Source organism: Stegostoma tigrinum, chromosome 43, assembly GCF_030684315.1.
Source record: "Stegostoma tigrinum isolate sSteTig4 chromosome 43, sSteTig4.hap1, whole genome shotgun sequence".
In the NCBI taxonomy this organism is placed as follows: Eukaryota; Metazoa; Chordata; class Chondrichthyes; order Orectolobiformes; family Stegostomatidae; genus Stegostoma; species Stegostoma tigrinum.
This window is the reverse complement of record NC_081396.1, coordinates 15671823-15689956: the sequence shown is the minus strand read 5'-3', so window position 1 is coordinate 15689956 and position 18134 is coordinate 15671823. Positions and strand designations below refer to the sequence as shown.

The 18134-nt window shown below is 43.2% G+C and overlaps 1 protein-coding gene across 1 annotated transcript in view; it reads right to left on the bottom strand.

Moving 5' to 3' along the window:
* Positions 1–493: 493 nt before the first annotated feature.
* The window catches only part of LOC132206805 (scavenger receptor cysteine-rich type 1 protein M130-like), a 68523-nt gene continuing 50882 nt past the window's right edge, over positions 494–18134 (bottom strand). Inside the window, exons 15-16 of the mRNA XM_059641852.1 lie at positions 5234–5412; positions 494–673 (exon numbers count right to left, since the gene is read on the bottom strand). Coding sequence (XP_059497835.1) covers positions 494–673; positions 5234–5412 — 359 coding nt within the window. The remainder of the gene's footprint in view (positions 674–5233; positions 5413–18134) is intronic.

The following is an 18134-nucleotide window of genomic DNA, read 5'->3' as shown; positions in this document are numbered from 1 at the left end:
CAGCTTCCGCTTCTCCAGAGGAAAAAGTTCCCATCTTGTTCAACCTCTCCTTATAACCTACACCCTACAATTCCAGTAACATCCTTGTCAATCTTTTCTGCATCTTCTTCAATTTAATAATACCCTTCGTACAGCACTGCATACAGAAATGTAAACAGTACCCTACAAGTGGCTTCACCAATATCCTGTACAGCCGCAACATGAAGTTCAAACTCCTATATTCAATGATCTGACCAATGACAGTAAGCTGGCCAAACGCCTATTTCATAATCCGATAGCGATATTTCAAAAAACTATGCACCTGAACCACTGCATCAAATCGTCAAAACTGCACAGTTACCTACCAATAACTACATATGCCCTGTTGCAGAATGTCTTACCAAAATCCAACGCCCCACATTTATCTAAATTACACTTCATCTGCCACTCCTCAGCACACTGGCCCAGTTGATGAAGATCCCATTGTACTATTCGATAATCTTCTTCTTCTCCACTACACAGCCAGTTGTGGCACCATCCACAAACTGACTGGCAATGACTCCTGCTGATGAATAATGTCTCGTTTTGGCAAAACCGATGCACATTTTACTTTCCAGTACCGGTAGATTTCAGCATTGGCTTTATCAGGAATAGTCAGTGCTTTGCGGAACAGCAGACTGTTTGTTTCAAAATGCTGTTGGGCAAAGTTGCAAATGCCATATCAGAATGATTGAAGATTAATGATAAGAAAAAACATTTTCAAACGACAGAGAACCCATGACGTTACTGCTGAAGTGGCAAGCTGTGTTTTTGCTGCTTTTTACATTGGTCTATGTGCAGAACCACTCACGTCTTTATGAATATTTCAGAATTTCTGCTGGTTACTGATAGTTTGCAAACTGCAGAATGCTTTGCAGCAGCCTGCCATATAGTAAACATTGAACATTTTCAGATAAGGAGAGTCAAGTGGCCAAGAGTGACTTCTAAGTTGAGGTGACAATTTTGAAGATTTCCATGTGTATAAATCTGATCATTTTCAAAGTGATTTAGGCTGGAGTTATGCAATATGACTTACAGTACCTTTGAAGGGCATGTATGAGTTTTATTTTAGTTTTGATGGTCAAATGTCTTTGAATTATTGCATGGAACAGAACACACTTTGAGGAGGGAGCATTATAGGCAGATTATACTGCTGGCAGAGAAACCTGTCAGCACTCATTGCTTCCAATTATCGTCTATTTATCTGTGTCTAGAATGAAAACGTCCTGCATGACTTAAGACAGCACAGCAAAAATAAGTATTATGGTTAATCGACTTGCAGATTTCATCTGTGTAGTCAGATCTGCAGCTGTTTTTCTTTATCAAAGAAATTTAACAGATTAATGTAACATCAAAGCAAATTTAAGTTTGCTTCAGATCAATAATCTGACTGTGGGCCTACAAACAAGTACTTAAATTAGGATAATTGCTTTAAAAATAAAACAGTTCTTAGAGCTTTTTACAAAAAGATATTCTAAGGAACTGACGTATTTGTTTCCCAATTCATCCTACACAGTTGATGAAGAGGCCTAAAAGAAAACTATTAATATAACAAAGTAAGGCATATCCCACAACATGAAAAAAAACAGTTGACCTTCAAAATTAAGTGTCAGCTCTCATACGTTGGGGACAATGCAATTGAAATATATCTCAGGCTGCTAATTACCATTGTGCTAATAGTTGAAGGACTAGGGACTGAAATCTTTGAGTTTGACGGAGAGGCTGAATAGTTTAGGGTTTTTATTTTTACCTGGAGTGTCAGAGGCCGATGGTCATATTTTACAGGTTATAAGATAACGAGGGGCTTTTAAAAGTTGACTTGAGAAGGTTTTTTTCCAAGAGTTTAGGAGTCGAAAACTAGAGGCAGAGCTTTAATGTGAGGGGGTTTTTATTTTTAAAGGAGCTGAGGAGTAACCTTTTTTTTCACACAGAGGATGGTGCATGTATGAATGAGCTGCCAGAGGAAGTCGTGGAGGCTGATGCAATTACATTTAAAAGGAATCTGAATGTGAACATTGATAGGAAGGAATTAGAAAGAAATATCCCAGATGCTGCCAAATGTGATCAGATCAGGTTGGGATATCGGGTCGGCATGAAACAGTTGGATTGAAGGGTAAATTCCACTATTGTATAACTGTCTGATCTTTCTTCTTCTGAAAAAAAGTGATGAAAGCAGAGGCCATGTAATATTTCTTGAGGCAGAAATAGATAAATTCCTGACAATCATGTGTGGTGAATTTTTATTGGGGTTCGGAGGTGTCGTCAAGAAGTATGGGGCAATCAGATCAAGCATAATCCTGAATGACAGAGCAGTCTGAAGTAACTAAATAGCCCTGACTTCCTAATTCACATGCTGATGTGAATGGTCAAGTTTATTTGCATAATCACTTTGGTACCACTAGCCTTCATTGAACTCCTCACAGACTGAACACTGATGCAAACCTGTTACATTGATTTGATTTGATGTATTTGATTTTATTTGATTATTGCTTCGTGCACTGAGATGCAGTGAAATGTGTCGCATGCTGTGCTAACAATACAAAATAACCCTTATATAAATGCATCAGTGTAATAGAACAGAATGCAAAATATATTGCTGCAGCTACAGAGAAGATGCAGAGAATAATCAAATCTCATGCATGAGAAGTCCATTCATTAGTCTGATAAAAGCGTAGAAGAAGCTTTTCTTTAATGTCTTGGTACGTGGTTTTAAACTTTTGTACTTTCTGACCGGTAGAAAGGAGTAGAAGAACGTATAACTGAGGTGAGGGGATGGATTTTGGAAGCTCAAATACAGGTGGAAATTATACGGTGAATAATTGAACCCTGAGGAGAATTGAGATGCAGAGGGATCTGAGTTTTCAGATCCACAGATTACTGAAGTTGGCAATGTAGATAAGTTAATTTAAAAGAAAAAGTCTATAGCATGCTTGCTTTCATTGGAATCGACATTGAGTATAAGCATAGGCAAGTTATGCTTATAGAACTTCAATTAGGCCGCACTTGCAATTCTGCATACAGTTCTTGTCACCACACTATACAAGGATGTAGATGCCTTGGAGAGGGTACAGAAACAGCTTACCAGGATGTTGCCTGGTATGGGGGAGGTTAGCAAAACGAACCATTGGATAGATTGGTTAAGAATGTACCGCAGGAGATTGAATGCCAGCTGAGGGAGATTTAAAAGAATGTGAACGGCATGGACAGGATGAAAAATATGATGTTATTTTTCCATGGTGGAGGTGTCAATTGCGAGGGGCTTACAGGTCCAAGTTGTGGGGAGGTAAGGCAGCATTTCAAACAAAGCCTGGTAAGTGCCTGGAACGTGCTGCCAGAATTGGTTGTGGAAGCAGACACAAAAGCAGCATTCAAGAAGCTCCTGAATGAATGTGTGGATAGAAAAGCAGCAGAGGGATCCGAATGCTGTAAGTGAAAAGTGTTTTAGTACGGAAGGGAAAACATGTGTTGGTGCAGGCCTGAAGGGCCGAACGCTCTGTTCATGTGATGTATTGCTCTTTGTTCTTTGGAAAGGGCCTTTGATTACGTCGTGCACTCTCACGAGGCAGTGTAAAGTGTACATAGAGTGAACAGGAGGATCCCTGGTTTTCGTGATGGAACGGACTATATTCGTAAGTCCCTGTAATTTCTTGTGGTCTTGGACTGAACAGTAGGCGGAGAAAGTTGTGATGCATCAGGAAAGTATGCCTTTTTCTGTCTAACTTGCTTGTTACCTCCTCAAAGAATTACAACAGTTTTGTCAGGTATGAACTTTCCATGATGAAACAATGCTGATGAAACTTAGCTATGCCATGTATTTCCAAGTACTCTGCAATCTCAGACTTCAAATTTTATCAATGGCCAGGTCAGACTGACTGGCCTATAGATTCCTGTCTTCTGCGTCGCTCCCTGACACTTAAAGTGGGTATTACATTAGCCATTTTCTAGTCGTCTGAAACCTTTCTTTGAATCACAGAATCCCTACTGTGTGGAAACAGCCCATTTGGCCCAACAAGTCCTCACCACCCCTCCAAAGAGCATCCCAACCAACCAGAGTCATTCCCCTACCCTTTCCCGTCATCCAGCATTTCCCATGTCTAATCCACCTCACTTGCAGAACCCTGGGCACGACAGCCAATTTAGAATGGCCAGTCCACATATCCTGCACATTTTTGGACATTGAAGGGAAACTGGAACACCCAGACGAAACCCACACAGACGTGGGGAGAATGTCTAAACTCCACACAGATGGTAGCCCCAGGGTGGAATCGATCCCAGGTCTCTGGCGTTGTGAGGATGCAGCATAAAACACTGAGCCACCATGCTGCCAGGACTTCGTGACCCAAGTGCCTTCGGAATGATCACTGCCACTGTCTCTAAAGTTTCCTGACCTATCTGCTTCATAACTCTTTAGTGTAGTCATCTGATCTGGGATATTTACTCACCTTCAGACATTTCTGCTTTCCCAGCACTTTCATCTTTGTGGTGGCTAAAGTACTCACCTCTCTCCACTGATTGTCTTGACATTCTGGTCTGCTACTGATAGCTTACACTGCAGAAAGCTTTTGGTTCATCTGGTCTTCACAATTGCTATGGCGTTCTTGGTGATCCCAGAGAATCACCCTTGTTTGCTCATTGACCTCACTTTGATCCATTAGCCCATAGGCCCAAAATCTCAATTTTATGCCTAATCACCATTGCTGATTTTATTGATTTCTTACTTTAAGCTATTGTGATTCAATCCGTCCCAATTTACACCTGGTCTGTGATAATGGGAACTGCAGATGCTGGAGAATCCAAGATAACAAAGTGTGAAGCTGGATGAACGCAGCAGGCCAAGCAGCATCTCAGGAGCACAAAAGCTGACGTTTCGGGCCTAGACCCTTCATCAGAGAGTTGAAGGGTCTAGGCCCAAAACGTCAGCTTTTGTGCTCCTGAGATGCTGTTTGGCCTGCTGCATTCATTCTGCGGCACACTTTGTTATCTTATGCCTGGTCTGTTTTCTTAAAAACCTTCTGTAATTTAAATACATCATTAGAAGCAGTAGGTTATTTTATAAAGTAAAATGAATGTACTTTCAAACTGTTAACTTTGCAGCACGCGATTTACAATTTCAATGTTGTTGTTTCCTTGTTTTCCATTCCTCACAGCAAACTTTCTGACGATTGTGATTCTAATCTGCAAGAAATGTGGTCTCTCCAAATATATTACCCGTTACCTGGCGGCGATGGTTGTGGCAGATCAACTGGTGGTTATCCTTTATGTGATATCGAGACACATTCCGATTATTTTTCGTGAACAGTTTACGTTCTTTCGCAAAATCCCAATTTGCAATATTCATGCTGTGCTGCTTTATGCAGCCACTGACTGTTCTGTCTGGATCACTGTCACCTTCACCTTTGATCGATTCATAGCCATTTGTTGCCAGAAGCTGAAAAATGAATATGGCAGTGAGAAAACTGTGGCTGTAGTTCTGGGGACAGTGTCTGTGCTGAGTTCTTCAAAGAATATTTTCTGGTACTTTATGTTAAGTGGGGTGTACTGGATGGAGAACTACCCCTGGTTTTGTTTCATAAGGTTGAATGTTATTCAATCTCCAGTTTGGGCAGCATTCGAGTTTGCGCACAACATTCTCAACCCTGGTGTCTCATTTGTACTAATCCTGCTGCTCAATGTCTTCATTGTAAAGCATATTGCAGTGGCCAGAAAGGCTCGCAGGAAACTCTGTACTCGAAGCAGTGGCAAGAGCTCCAGAGATGCAGAGATGGAGACTCGAAGAAAATCAATAATTTTATTGTTTGCTTTGTCGAGAAATTTCATCCTGCTATGGTCAGTGTTAATGGTTTATTCCATATGGAGACGGATGTGGCTCCTCGGATATTGGTCTCTCCGAATAGAACGATATGTGCTTGAGTTAGTCTTTATGCTGCAGCTCTTGAGTTGCTGCACAAACACTGGGATATATGCTGTGACCCAGAGAAAGTTCCGACAGCAATTCCAGAATGTACTAAAACGTCCTTTCAATACTATTCTTCAATTCATTCATTAATCAGGCAATTCCAACAGTAACTTTTTGTGAGAATGTGGGGTGGCGAGGAGCGGGGTGTGGGGGCCGTCAAGAGGCAGGTCAGAATGATGAAATGCTGTTGCAGAGCAGAGTGCAGATCATCGCCGAGATCAGTTTCAAAATCCTAAATGCCAACTCACAGAGAGAGAGAAGTAGGGTGGAGGGGAAGAGGGAGAGTCAGATAGACAGGTATATAGACAGACAGAAAGAGAGACAGAGAAAGAGCTGCAGTGATACAAAGTGATCTACAGACACAGAGGCACAGGAGGGCAGACATTGATAGAGACAGGATGAGAGAAAGAGACGGGAAGACAAAAAGAGAAAGACAGAGACAAAGCACGTGACAGAGAGACAGACAGAGTGCGACAGAGGGGTGGACAAAGAGGGACAGAGAGATGAAGAGAGAGCCAGGGAGAGAGAAAATGAGAGTCAGAGACAGATTGACAGACAGAGAGACAGAGTGATACAGAGACAACGAGGGAGAGAGAGAGAGCGACTGAGAGAAAGACTGAGAGGGAGAGTTAAAAATGCAGAGAAAAAAAGTTAAGGATCCAGGCAGTAGTTGAGAGACAGAAATCTAGATACCAAGCAAGTTTGTAAAAGCTGACAGTGGAGTGAGAGAATGAGAGGAGGCGATGGCTAATTGCGAGACTGTGAACACATAAACTCATCTGAAGTTCTACGGGTAGCCTTCTAATCCCGCTATGCCCAATAGAGGTGTTGGAATTCCATATAGAAACTGCAATTGAGGGTCTAGTCATGACTAAGAAACCATTGTCCATATCCTGGTTCATTACTGCCGTTTATGGAAGGAAATCTGCCAACCTTACTTATTCTGGCTTCAGTATGAATTCAGGAACGCAGCAATACTCCTACCTGGACGCTGGCCAGTTAGGGACGGGCAATAATTGCTGGCCCAGCAAATGAGGCTCTTTTTCTTGAATCGATTCATTTTTTTTATTAAAACGGGATAATCAGAGAAACAAGCTTTCTGTGAGAGAAACATGCGAAGATCAGAATGGGGAAGAAAATATGAAGTTGGCAGTGTATATGGGATAAATTGAATGTGACAGAAAAAGAGAGTGGGAAAAAAAACAAAAAGATGCAGTGTACAGGGAGAAAATGAGGCTGAAATCGCTTGAGACTGATAAACCAAACGGAATAAGAAGAGGAGGAAAGAGAGAGGGAGAGAAAAAAAGAGATTGAAGGAGCATTTAACAGATATTGATTGAGAAACAGGATAGAGAATGAGACAGAGGGAGAAGTGATTAAAGGAAAACTAAGGCAAAAAGACAGAAGAAAAAAGTTATGGGCAGAGTAATTACAAAGAAGAGGAGGATCAAAAGAGGAATTGACACAGAGATGAGGGAGACCAGATAGTGTAAGGAATCAGTGAGTGACACGAATGTAGAGAAAACTGGACAATTCAGATCACATATCGAGAACTGGCTTGACACAACGCTTGGTTAAAATAGTGATCGGTGTCTGAGCGCTAGAGACTGTCAATGTACTTTGAACAATGAACAAAAAGACCAAAGTTTCAGACCAAAGAATAGAGAGACAGAGAACGGAGAGAAAGGGAATCGGGGACAGAAAGACAGACTCTAGATTACTCTTTTCCTTTCATTATTTCTCTCTGTCTCTCTCCACTCTCTCTCTCTGTCACTGTGTCTACCTCTCTCTTGTCTCTTTGTGTTTAAAGCGATGCAATGCCACTCCACGTCACTGCACGGGGGATGGTATGTAGTGAAAACTCTTCGGGTTCAGTCAGACAGAAAAAGAGCAGCTCACAGCAACACCAACATACATAAACACACACACACAGACACACAGACACACACACACACACCACTGACACAAGCACTCACACAGACACACACACACACACACACACACACACACACACACACACACACACACACACACACACACACACACACACACACACACACACCACTGACACAAGCACTCACACATCAGGCTGGCGTGCAGATAATTGTGATTGTGATGCCTCAAAGTGAAGCATACTCATGTTCAATAATATATGCCTACAGAATTAAAATGATTTGTTCTTGTCAGTATTCCTAACAGCATACGCAATAAATAGGATATTTTAATTGCAGATCTGACCTGGCATCTCTGGCTGAAACGTTTTGGAAAGTGAATGTGTGAGTGTTAGTGTTGCTGTGAGCTACTCTTTTTCTGTCTGACTGAACCCTAAGAGTTTTCACTCCATACCATCCCCTGCGCTGTGACATGGAGTGGTATTGTATCGCTTTAAACACAAGGAGTCGCAGAGAGGGAGACAGAGTGACAGAGAGAGAGTGGAGAGAGACAAAGAGAATAATGAAAGGAAGAGAGTAATCTGGAGCCTATCTTCCTGTCTCTCTATATATTTCTATGTCCCCTGATGCCCTTTCTCTCTGTTCTCTGTCTCTCTCTTCTTGGGTCTGAAACTTTGGTCTTTTTGATCATTGAAAGATCATTGCACTTTCTGCAATTTCAATTGTCTGTTTCCTCACCCCTCAGATTCTAAATGTTAAAAGAATTCAAAATCAGAGTGGTGACTTCAAAACTAGGTTTGCTCTGCTGCTGCTGCTGCTAATTTCTCAGGGACAACATCATCCCGCTAAAGCTGCTGTCTGCGACAAAGATATTGTTGGAAGAACAAATCAAATGTGCAACCGAAGAGATTCCCAGGCTTTGACACTTTCACCTGGTGAAGGTATCAAACAGGGTTACTTCATAATAACTATTGTAAGAAACACGTGATAGAGAGAGCTAAGCCATCCCACAACCAAATTATCAAATAATAAAGCACAGCACCAGGTCTTTGGCCTAACAAGCCTCTGCTGACACATCGCAAATTTCTGAAGAAAAATACTTTTGCCTCTTCCTGGTCCTTAACCCTCTATTCCCTGTCTATATATATATTTAAGATGCCTCTTAAATTTTGTTGTTGCATGTTCCTCCACCATCACCTGCCGCAGCGTTTTCCATGCATTCACCACCCTCGGGGGGAATTTCTGCCTCTCACATCTTCGTAAAACCGAGCAATACTAGGGGTTAAATATTTCGACTTTCTAATATAGCAGTGCATGTGACAATTTTATGAAATTCTATCAAGTTGCCACTCAGCATCCGACGTTCGAGTGAAAACAAGCTTACTTTGTCAGATCTCTTCTTGTAGCCAATGCCCCCCCAAACCAGGCAACATCCTGGTACACCGTTTCTGCACACTCGTCAAAGCCTCCATATCCTTCCGGTAATGTGACGACTAAAACTGTATGCAACATTCCAAATGTTGGCCGAGGAACCAACTTGACTTTAAAAATTAGGTACTCTATGCCCCGACTGAGGAAAGTAAGTATGTCATATGACTTCTCGACCATGGTATCTATATTCAGGAGCTGTAAACCGAGATCCCTCTGCATGTTATTGCTGGTAAGGATTCTTCCTTTTACTATCTACTTCCTTCCCGCATTCAGCTTTCCAAAATACTCATACAAACACAACTACACTCACTGTCATACACACAGACACCGTTACACAATCACAGATAATTACAGCCACTTGTACTCACTCACGGACACTCTCATATATTGGCACAAATTCACACGAGTACTCTTAGCCTGTAGACATTCACATAATACCAGCAGAAGAAAGAAACCACTGCATTCTATGTCTACAATGTTCGGCTAATGAAGATCTGCACTTAAAAGGGTTCATTATGCCTTTATCTCTGTGCTCAGCTGAGAATAAATGACAGGCTGGAATCGATAACGAAGAGAACAGGAGGGAGCTGCAATTGATTCCTCGGTCAATATTTATTCTACAATTAGCAATCTCACTAAACATATTATATAGGCATGCATGCGAGTTGTGATAGAAATTGTAACATCAAGAAAAGTCTCTTGTTTCTTGTGGCAATCAATGTCAGTGGTCTCTGTGACAGGATAACGTTTTTTGTCAATTAGAAAGTTCAAGTAAACTTTAATTTAAACGATAAATGCCGAGCTTCGTGTGATAGTTTTCTACATTGCTTAACGCTCAATGTGCATCACAATTCTACAGACTGCCAAAAGATCCCATTCTAACCCTTGCAACAAAATATTGGAGTTAACAAGGAAGGTTCGTTATCTTCGGTATGATGATTTTGCTCCAAATATTTTATCACAATTTGGGTGTTTGTCAATACTGAAGGCACCTTGGATATTAAAGCTATCAAGAGGAAAAGGAACGATTTTCTCAGAGGGCATAGGAGGTAACTCTGCAAGGTTAGCCATTGCATGTTATGCCCTGGTATAATATGATTCATGCAACAACTGGCTCCTCAGAGGGATGTTTAAGAAGTTGGACAGCAAAGATGTAATGTGCAGCAGGGTTATGAAAAAGAGGGACATGAGATAGCTTTGACAAATAGCGGTAATGAGAATCAATAGACAATAGGGTCTGGACTAGGCCATTCGGCCCTTCTAGCCAGCACCACCATTCATTATGCTCAAAGCTGATCATCTACAATCGGTATCCTGTTCCTGCCTTATCCCCATAACCCTTGATTCCACTATCTTTAAGAGCTCTATCCATCTCTTTCTTGAGAGTCTCCAGAGAGTCGGCTTCCCCTGCCTTCTGGGGCAGAGCATTCCATGTATCTGCCACTCTCTGGATGAAGAAGTTTTTCCTCAAGTCTGTTCTAAATGGCCTACCCCTTATTTTTAAACTGTGTCCTCTGGTTCTCGACTCACCCATCAGTGGAAACATGCTTCCTGCCTCCAGAGTGCCCAATCCCTTAATAATCTTATACGCCTCAATCAGATCCCCTCTCATCCTTCGAAACTCAAGTGTATACAGCCCAGTCACTCCAATCGTTCAACATATGATAGTCCCGCCATTCCGGGAATTGACCTCGTGAACTTACGCTGCACTCCCTCAATAGCAAGAATGTCCTTCCTCAAATTGGGAGACCAAAACTGCACACAATACTCCAGGTGCGGTCTCACCAGGGCCCTGTACAGCTGCAGAGGGACCTCTTTGCTCCAATACTCAATTCGTCTTGTTATGAAGGCCAGCATGCTATTAGCTTTCTTCACTGTCTGTTGTACCTGCAAGCTTGCTTTCATTGACTGATGCACAAGAACGCCTAGCTCTCCTTGTACTTCCCCTTTACCTAACTTGGCTCCATTAAGATAGTAATCTGCCTTTCTGTTCGTGCCACCAAAGTGTATAACCACACATTTATCCAGATTAAACTGCATCTGCCACGTATCCGTCCACTCACCTAGCCTGTCCAATTCACCCTATATTCTCATAACATCCTCCTCACATTTCACACTGCCACCCGACTTTGAGTCAACAGCAAATTTGCAAATAATTCTTTTAATGCCTTCACCTATATCATTGATATATATTGAAAACAGCTGCGGCCCCAGCACCGAACCTTGTGGTACCCCCCTGGTCACTGCCTGCCATTGCGAAAGGGCCCCATTTATCACTACTCTTTGCATCCTGTCAGCCAGACAATTTTCAATCCAACTCAGTATTTTGCCCCCAATATCATGTGCCCTAATTTTGCTCACCAGTCTCCTATGCAGGACTTTATCAAAGGCTTTCTGAAAGTCCATGTACACTACATCCACTGGTTCTCCCCTATCCATCTTCCTAGATACATCTTCAAAAAATTACAGAAGATTAGTCAAGCACGATTTCCCCTTCGTAAATCCATGCTAACTCTGACCTATCCTGTTACTGCTACCCAAATGAGTCGTATTTTCATCTTTTATATTTGACTCCAGCATCTTTCCCACCACTGACGTCAGGCTCACCGGTCTATAATTTCCTGTTTTCTCTCTCCCTCCTTTCTTGAAAAGTGGGACGACAGTTGCCACCCTCCAATCCGCAGGAGCTGATCCTGAATCTATAGAACCATGGAAAAACATGACCAATGCGTCCACAATTTCTAGATCCACCTCCTTAAGTGCCCTGGGATGCAGACCATCAGATCCCGGGGACGTATCGGCCTTCAGACCTAACAGTCTATCCAACACTATTTCCTGCCTAATATAAATTCCCTTCAGTTCGTCCATTACCCTCGGTCCTTCAGCCACTACTGCATCTGGGAGATTGCTTGTGTCTTCCCTAGTGAAGACAGGTCCAAAGTGCCTATTCAACTCTTCTGCCATTTCTTTGCTCCCCATAATAAATTCACCCGTTTCTCACTTCAAGGGCCCAATTTTAGTCTTAACCATGTTTTTGTTTTCTTTTTACATACCTAAAAAAGCTTTTACTATCCTCCTTTATATTTTTGGCCAGTTTTCCTTCATCGCTCATTTTTTCTCTGTGTATTGCCTTTTTAGTTATCCGCTGTTGTTCTTTAAAAGCTTCCCAGTCCTCCAACTTCCCACTCATTGTTGCTATGTTATACTTCTTCTCTTTTATCTTTATACAGTCCTTAACTTCCCTCGTCAGCCACGGTCGCCCCTGTCTCCCCTTAGGATTGTTCTTGCTCTTTGGAATGAACTGAGCCTGTACCTTCTGCATTATATCCAGAAATTCCTGCCATTGTTGTTCCACTGCCATGCCTGCTCGTGTATTGCACCATTGAACTTTAGCCAGCTCCTCCCTCATAGCTCCATATTTCCCTTTACTCAATCGCAATACTGACACTTCCGATTCTCCCTTCAGCCTCTCAACCTGCAGATTAAAACTTATATTATGGCCACTACCTCCTAATGGTTCCTTTAGTTTGAGGTCCCTGATCAAATCCGGTTCATTGCACAACACCAGATCCAGAATTGCCTCCTCCCTGGTAGGCTCCAGTATCAGCTGTTCCAAGAATCCATCTCGGAGGAACTCTACAAACTCCCTTTCTTGGGGTCCAGTACCATCCTAATTCTCCCAGTCTACCCGCATGTTGAAATCTCCCATAACAACTGTAGTGATCCCTTTGCAACAGGCCAATTTCAACTCTTCATTCAACTTGCACCCTACATCCTGACTACTGTTTGGGGGCCTGTAGATGACTCCCATTAGGATCTTTCTACCCTTAGAATTTCTCAGCTCTATCCATACTGACTCTACATCTTCTGATTCTATGCCCCCCTCGCAAGACACTGAATATCATTCCTCACCAACAGGGCCACCCCACCCCCTCTGCCCACCAGTCTGTCCTTTATATTGCACATATAGCCTTGAATATTCATTTCCCAGGCCCGGTCCACTTGAAGCCACGTCTCAGTTATCCCCACAACATCATACTTGCCAACTTCCAACTGAGCCTCAAGCTCATCCACCTTAATTCTTATGCTTCGTGCATTCATATATAATATATTTTTAAATTTGTTTCTCTCCTCACCCTTCCTATCAATCCCTAATTCACTTGGCCATACTGTACGATCCCTTCTTGAGTTTTCTGTTCTGTTGATTCTGTTGTCTTTCTTAACTTCTCTTATTCTCACTTTCCCTTTCACTTGATTCTTAAATGTCCAGTTTGGCCCCTACCCCCCATCACTTAGTTTAAACACACTTGTGTTGCAGTGGCAAACCTGCCTGCCAGAATGCTGGTCCCCCACCTATTAAGATGCAAACCGTCTCGCTTCTACAATTTATCCTGACCCCAAAACATACCCCAGTGATCAAAGAATTTAAATCCTTGCTTCCACCATCAGTCCCTCAGCCACACGTTCAAGTCCATTATCTCTCTGTTCCTGCCCTCTCCAGCCCGAGGAACTGGAAGCTAACCAGAGATAACCATCCTGGAAGTCCTGCTTTTCAGCCTTCTTCCGAGTTCTCTGAAGTCCCGCTGCAGAATGCCCCTCCATTTCTTCCCGACATCATTAGTGCCGACATGCACCAACACCTCTGGCTCTTCACCTTCGTCCTTGAGCATTCCCCGCACTCTATCAGTGACGTCCTGGATCCTGGCACCAGGAAGGAAACACACCATCCTCAAATCTCGCCTGTTGCCACAGAAACCCATGTCAGTCCCTCTCACTATGGAGTCCCCTATTACCGCAGCTCTCCGTGATGTCTGACTCCTCAGCTCTGCCTCTACACCAATTTTTGACTCGCAGACCTGTCCACCTCTCGGACTAACAGTGTCGTCTGTCTCGACAGTTTCCAAAAAAGTCATCCTGTTTACAATAGGTGCTTCCCCTGGGGCGTCTTGTACTTCATTTATGTCTTCCTTTGTCATCGACATTCCCCTTCTCTCTTCAGGTATCCTCAGCGTATATACCTCGCTGAAGGTCCTGTCCAGAAAATTCTCGTTCTCTCGGATGAGCTTGAGGTCATCTAGTTCTTTCTTCAGGGCTGCAACAACCTCCTTCAGAAGCTGAATGTGTACACACTTACCACAGCTATAGGAGCCAGAAACATCATCAGTGTCCCTGACCTCCCACATCATGCACGCAGCACACTGAATCAGCTTGGCAGTCATGTCTTCACCCTCGTCAACAGAGGCGCAATCTCCTCACTGAGCCTCTTTGCCAAAAACTCCTGAGCCAAAGACTCACACTTTACTCACCAGGCACTTCCCTCAACCCTTGCTTTTCGCTGCCAGTCTGTGGACTCTTAATTAGGTTAGAGGAGGAGGGTGGGAGGGTTGCCCTACCGTGTAGGACCTGGGACCGAGAACACACCTACATAAATAGCACTCAGTTACCTTCCCAACTGCCTCTCTGCCCTGACCTCACGTCCGCCCGGCTCCCACCACTCTCCAAGGGGTTTGTACAAATACATCAGGACAAAAGAGTATACAATGTGACGCTGGATGAACACAGCAGGCCAAGCAGCATCTCAGGAGCACAAAAGCTGACGTTTCGGGCACAGAGAGATTCCCTGAGGTTGGTCTGGAGGGAGGAGGGTAACTTCTTCAGGTTAGGCATCCGTGGAAGAGGCTTCGCAGTGAGGTTAAAATAGTATCTGAGATAATGGGAACTGCAGATGCTGGAGAATTCCAAGATAATAAAATGTGAGGCTGGATGAACACAGCAGGCCAAGCAGCATCTCAGGAGCACAAAAGCTGACGTTTCGGGCACAGAGAGATTCCCTGAGGTTGGTCCGGAGGGAGGAGGGTAACTTCTTCAGGTTAGGCATCCCTGGAAGAGGCTTCGCAGTGAGGTTAAAATAGTATCAGAGATAATGGGAACTGCAGATGCTGGAGAATTCCAAGATAATAAAATGTGAGGCTGGATGAACACAGCAGGCCAAGCAGCATCTCAGGACAAAAGAGTAACTAGGGAGGTAATAGTGCCCCTTAACATTTGGCAAGGCCGTGTAAGCTTGAAACTGCAGGAGATCTTTCAGATACTAAACAAGTACTTTCCATCAGTGTTTACTATGGAGAAGGATATATAAACAAGAGTTTGTGGGGCAATGCATAGAAGTATCTTGAAAATTGTCCACATTACAGAAGAGGAGGTGTTGGACTCCTTAAAACGTAATCAATGAAAAAATTCCTGGAACATGCACACGTATACCCCAGAATCTTTTGGAAATCTACTTAAGTGTTTGCTGGGATCCTTGCCCAGTTATGCCCAAAGGGGACCTGCCTGAGGAGGAAAACGATTCTGACTGTCATTACTATTCATTACTCCCAGAACATTCAAGTCACGCTTCTGTCAGATCTCCCCTCAGCCTCCGGACATCCAGAGAAAACGACACTAATTTGTCCACACGTTCCTTGTGGACAACACAGTATTCTGGGAAACACCTTCTGCCCCTCTGCAAAGCTTTTGTATTCTTCCTGCAATGTGGAGATGACAATTTAACCTAATATATGCGGCCAGACAAAATTTTATTAATCAGCGACGTCATTTCTGAACCTTTGCACTCAATACCCTAACAAACAACTTCAAGCATGTCTTATGCCTTCTTTATAGCCATATTCACTTGTGTAGTCACTTCCAGGCCGCTGGCATCTCTCGGTAAGTCAATGCTGTTTGGAATCCCACCAGTAAATGTATTCTTTTTGTTAACATTCAATCTCCCACGCACAACACCTCACAGTTGCCCGGATGAAATTCCGTCTGCCATTTTTAGGCAACTTATCTAAATCACGCTGTATCCTTTGACAAATTTCTTGAACCTCTGCATGTGCTATAGGGTCATCTGCAAAGCACTTAGTTTGGAAATTCCAGACTATTTGCCGTTTTACTCATTGTGCAGTCACAAGGGGGGGCCTGCATCCCCGTGGTGTGGGCAAACCATGAGATACTTTCCACGTTGAAAAAGTCATTCTATTCCTCCCTGCGGTAATTTCCCTGATTCGGTGTCGTCGGGGCGAGTACAATGTCAGAAAGGGCCAGTTCCAGTTCCACAGAGGGACTGTCGTGCTCAATTCCTGATTCGGAGCATGCAGCTGTCGGGTTCTCTGATCTGCAGCACGGATTGGGGGCGGACCCTATGGATCCCAACAGGTGCAGGCTTTATTGTGCCCCTTGTGATATCTGGTGCTTGCAGTTTGGGCGACGGAGCGAGAGAGTGACAGACAAGAATGGAGGCAAACAATGGGCGGGGAGGGGTAAGGGAAAGAAAGCGAGAGATAGACAGAGGGGCAAGGGAACAGAGGGGTTACAGAGACAGAAAGATAGTAACAAAGAAAGAGAAGAAGAGACTTGGAGAGAGGCCAGGGGAAAGGGAGAGATAAAGGTACACAGAGAATCAGAGACTTTTGGGGGTCAAATGCAGCAATTGGCAGGACCCATCAGAGAGCTGATATGTAAGCAATGTTGGAGCAACGTTATAAATTGCTGTCAGTGGTAACACAAGTGGAAACAGTGGTAAAGCGAATGGATGTGACTTCATCTGTCGATGTGCTGACTACAAAAGTAGGCCAGTCACAGTGAGGTCTCTGAAGATTGACACAGTTGACGCGTGGAGTGTTGATCACCACCTGATAGGAAGAATGTGAAGGCTTTGGAAACTTCGCAGTAGAGGTTTACAGGGTGTTGACTGGATTGGAATTCATTTTCCAGAAGTCAACATTGGACAAACTTGGACTGTTTTCACTGGAGTGCCAGAAGTTGATGGGAAATCTGATAGCAGAGGAGCATGTTCGGAGAAACATGGATAAGGTGAATAGTTGGATACCATTTTCTGCCCTCAAGGTGTGAATTCTAAATGTTAGGGGACATATGTATAATATAAAAAGCGAATATTTGAAGAAAAGACACGCATACCACATTGAAACATACCCTTCCTTCGAACTCGTCCATGCCACTCTTTCCACAGCTAAACTGGTCCCACCTCACTGTGTTTGCCCGATATCCCTCTGAACGTATCTTGCCCAAATGTCTTTTAGGTGATGCAACTCTACCTGCATCTGCCCCACCCCAGTTAAATCTTTCTCCTCTCAACTTAAAAATGGGTCCATTAGCTTTGCGCTCGCTGGGGAAAAGACCTTTGCGATTCACCCAATGAATTCTGCCCCTTACTTGATAGACTTCGACGAGGTTACCTCTCAATCTCCTACGTTCTCATGTCCCAAAAAGCTTTATCGTTGCTTATCAGTTTAAATGCTATTTGCCATTTCGCCACCCAGATTTCTAGCCGATTTATAATATGTTGTGTCTTTTGATAACTTTGCTCACTATTCATTACTCGAATAAATATCATGGCGTATGGAAACATGTTAGACATGTCACCTATATTTCATTCAAGTGATGCACATAAACTTGGAGGAACAGTGGTCTGTGATCAGACCTCCAGTCAGGAGGAAACCACAGATCCATAATTGTACACTTTCCTCAGTTGTCAAGTCAATTTTGTATCTAACTTCCTAAATCACCATTGATTTCCTGTGACTTCATCTTCAGGACCAGCCAACCATGAAAGGCCTATTTCAAAAATTTTGTTAAACCCTTGTCGTTTACTAAAGTATTTTCTACTTCCTGTTGACCTCCCACATGTGTAATCTGGCAGTTGCCTGTATTAAACTCTAACTGTTATTACTCTGTCCATGTTCAATATCCTGCTGTATCCTATTCCGATCAGGTTGCAGAACTGATCCATGTGTAACACCCTTCGTCACAGACGTCCAATCAGACAAACAGCC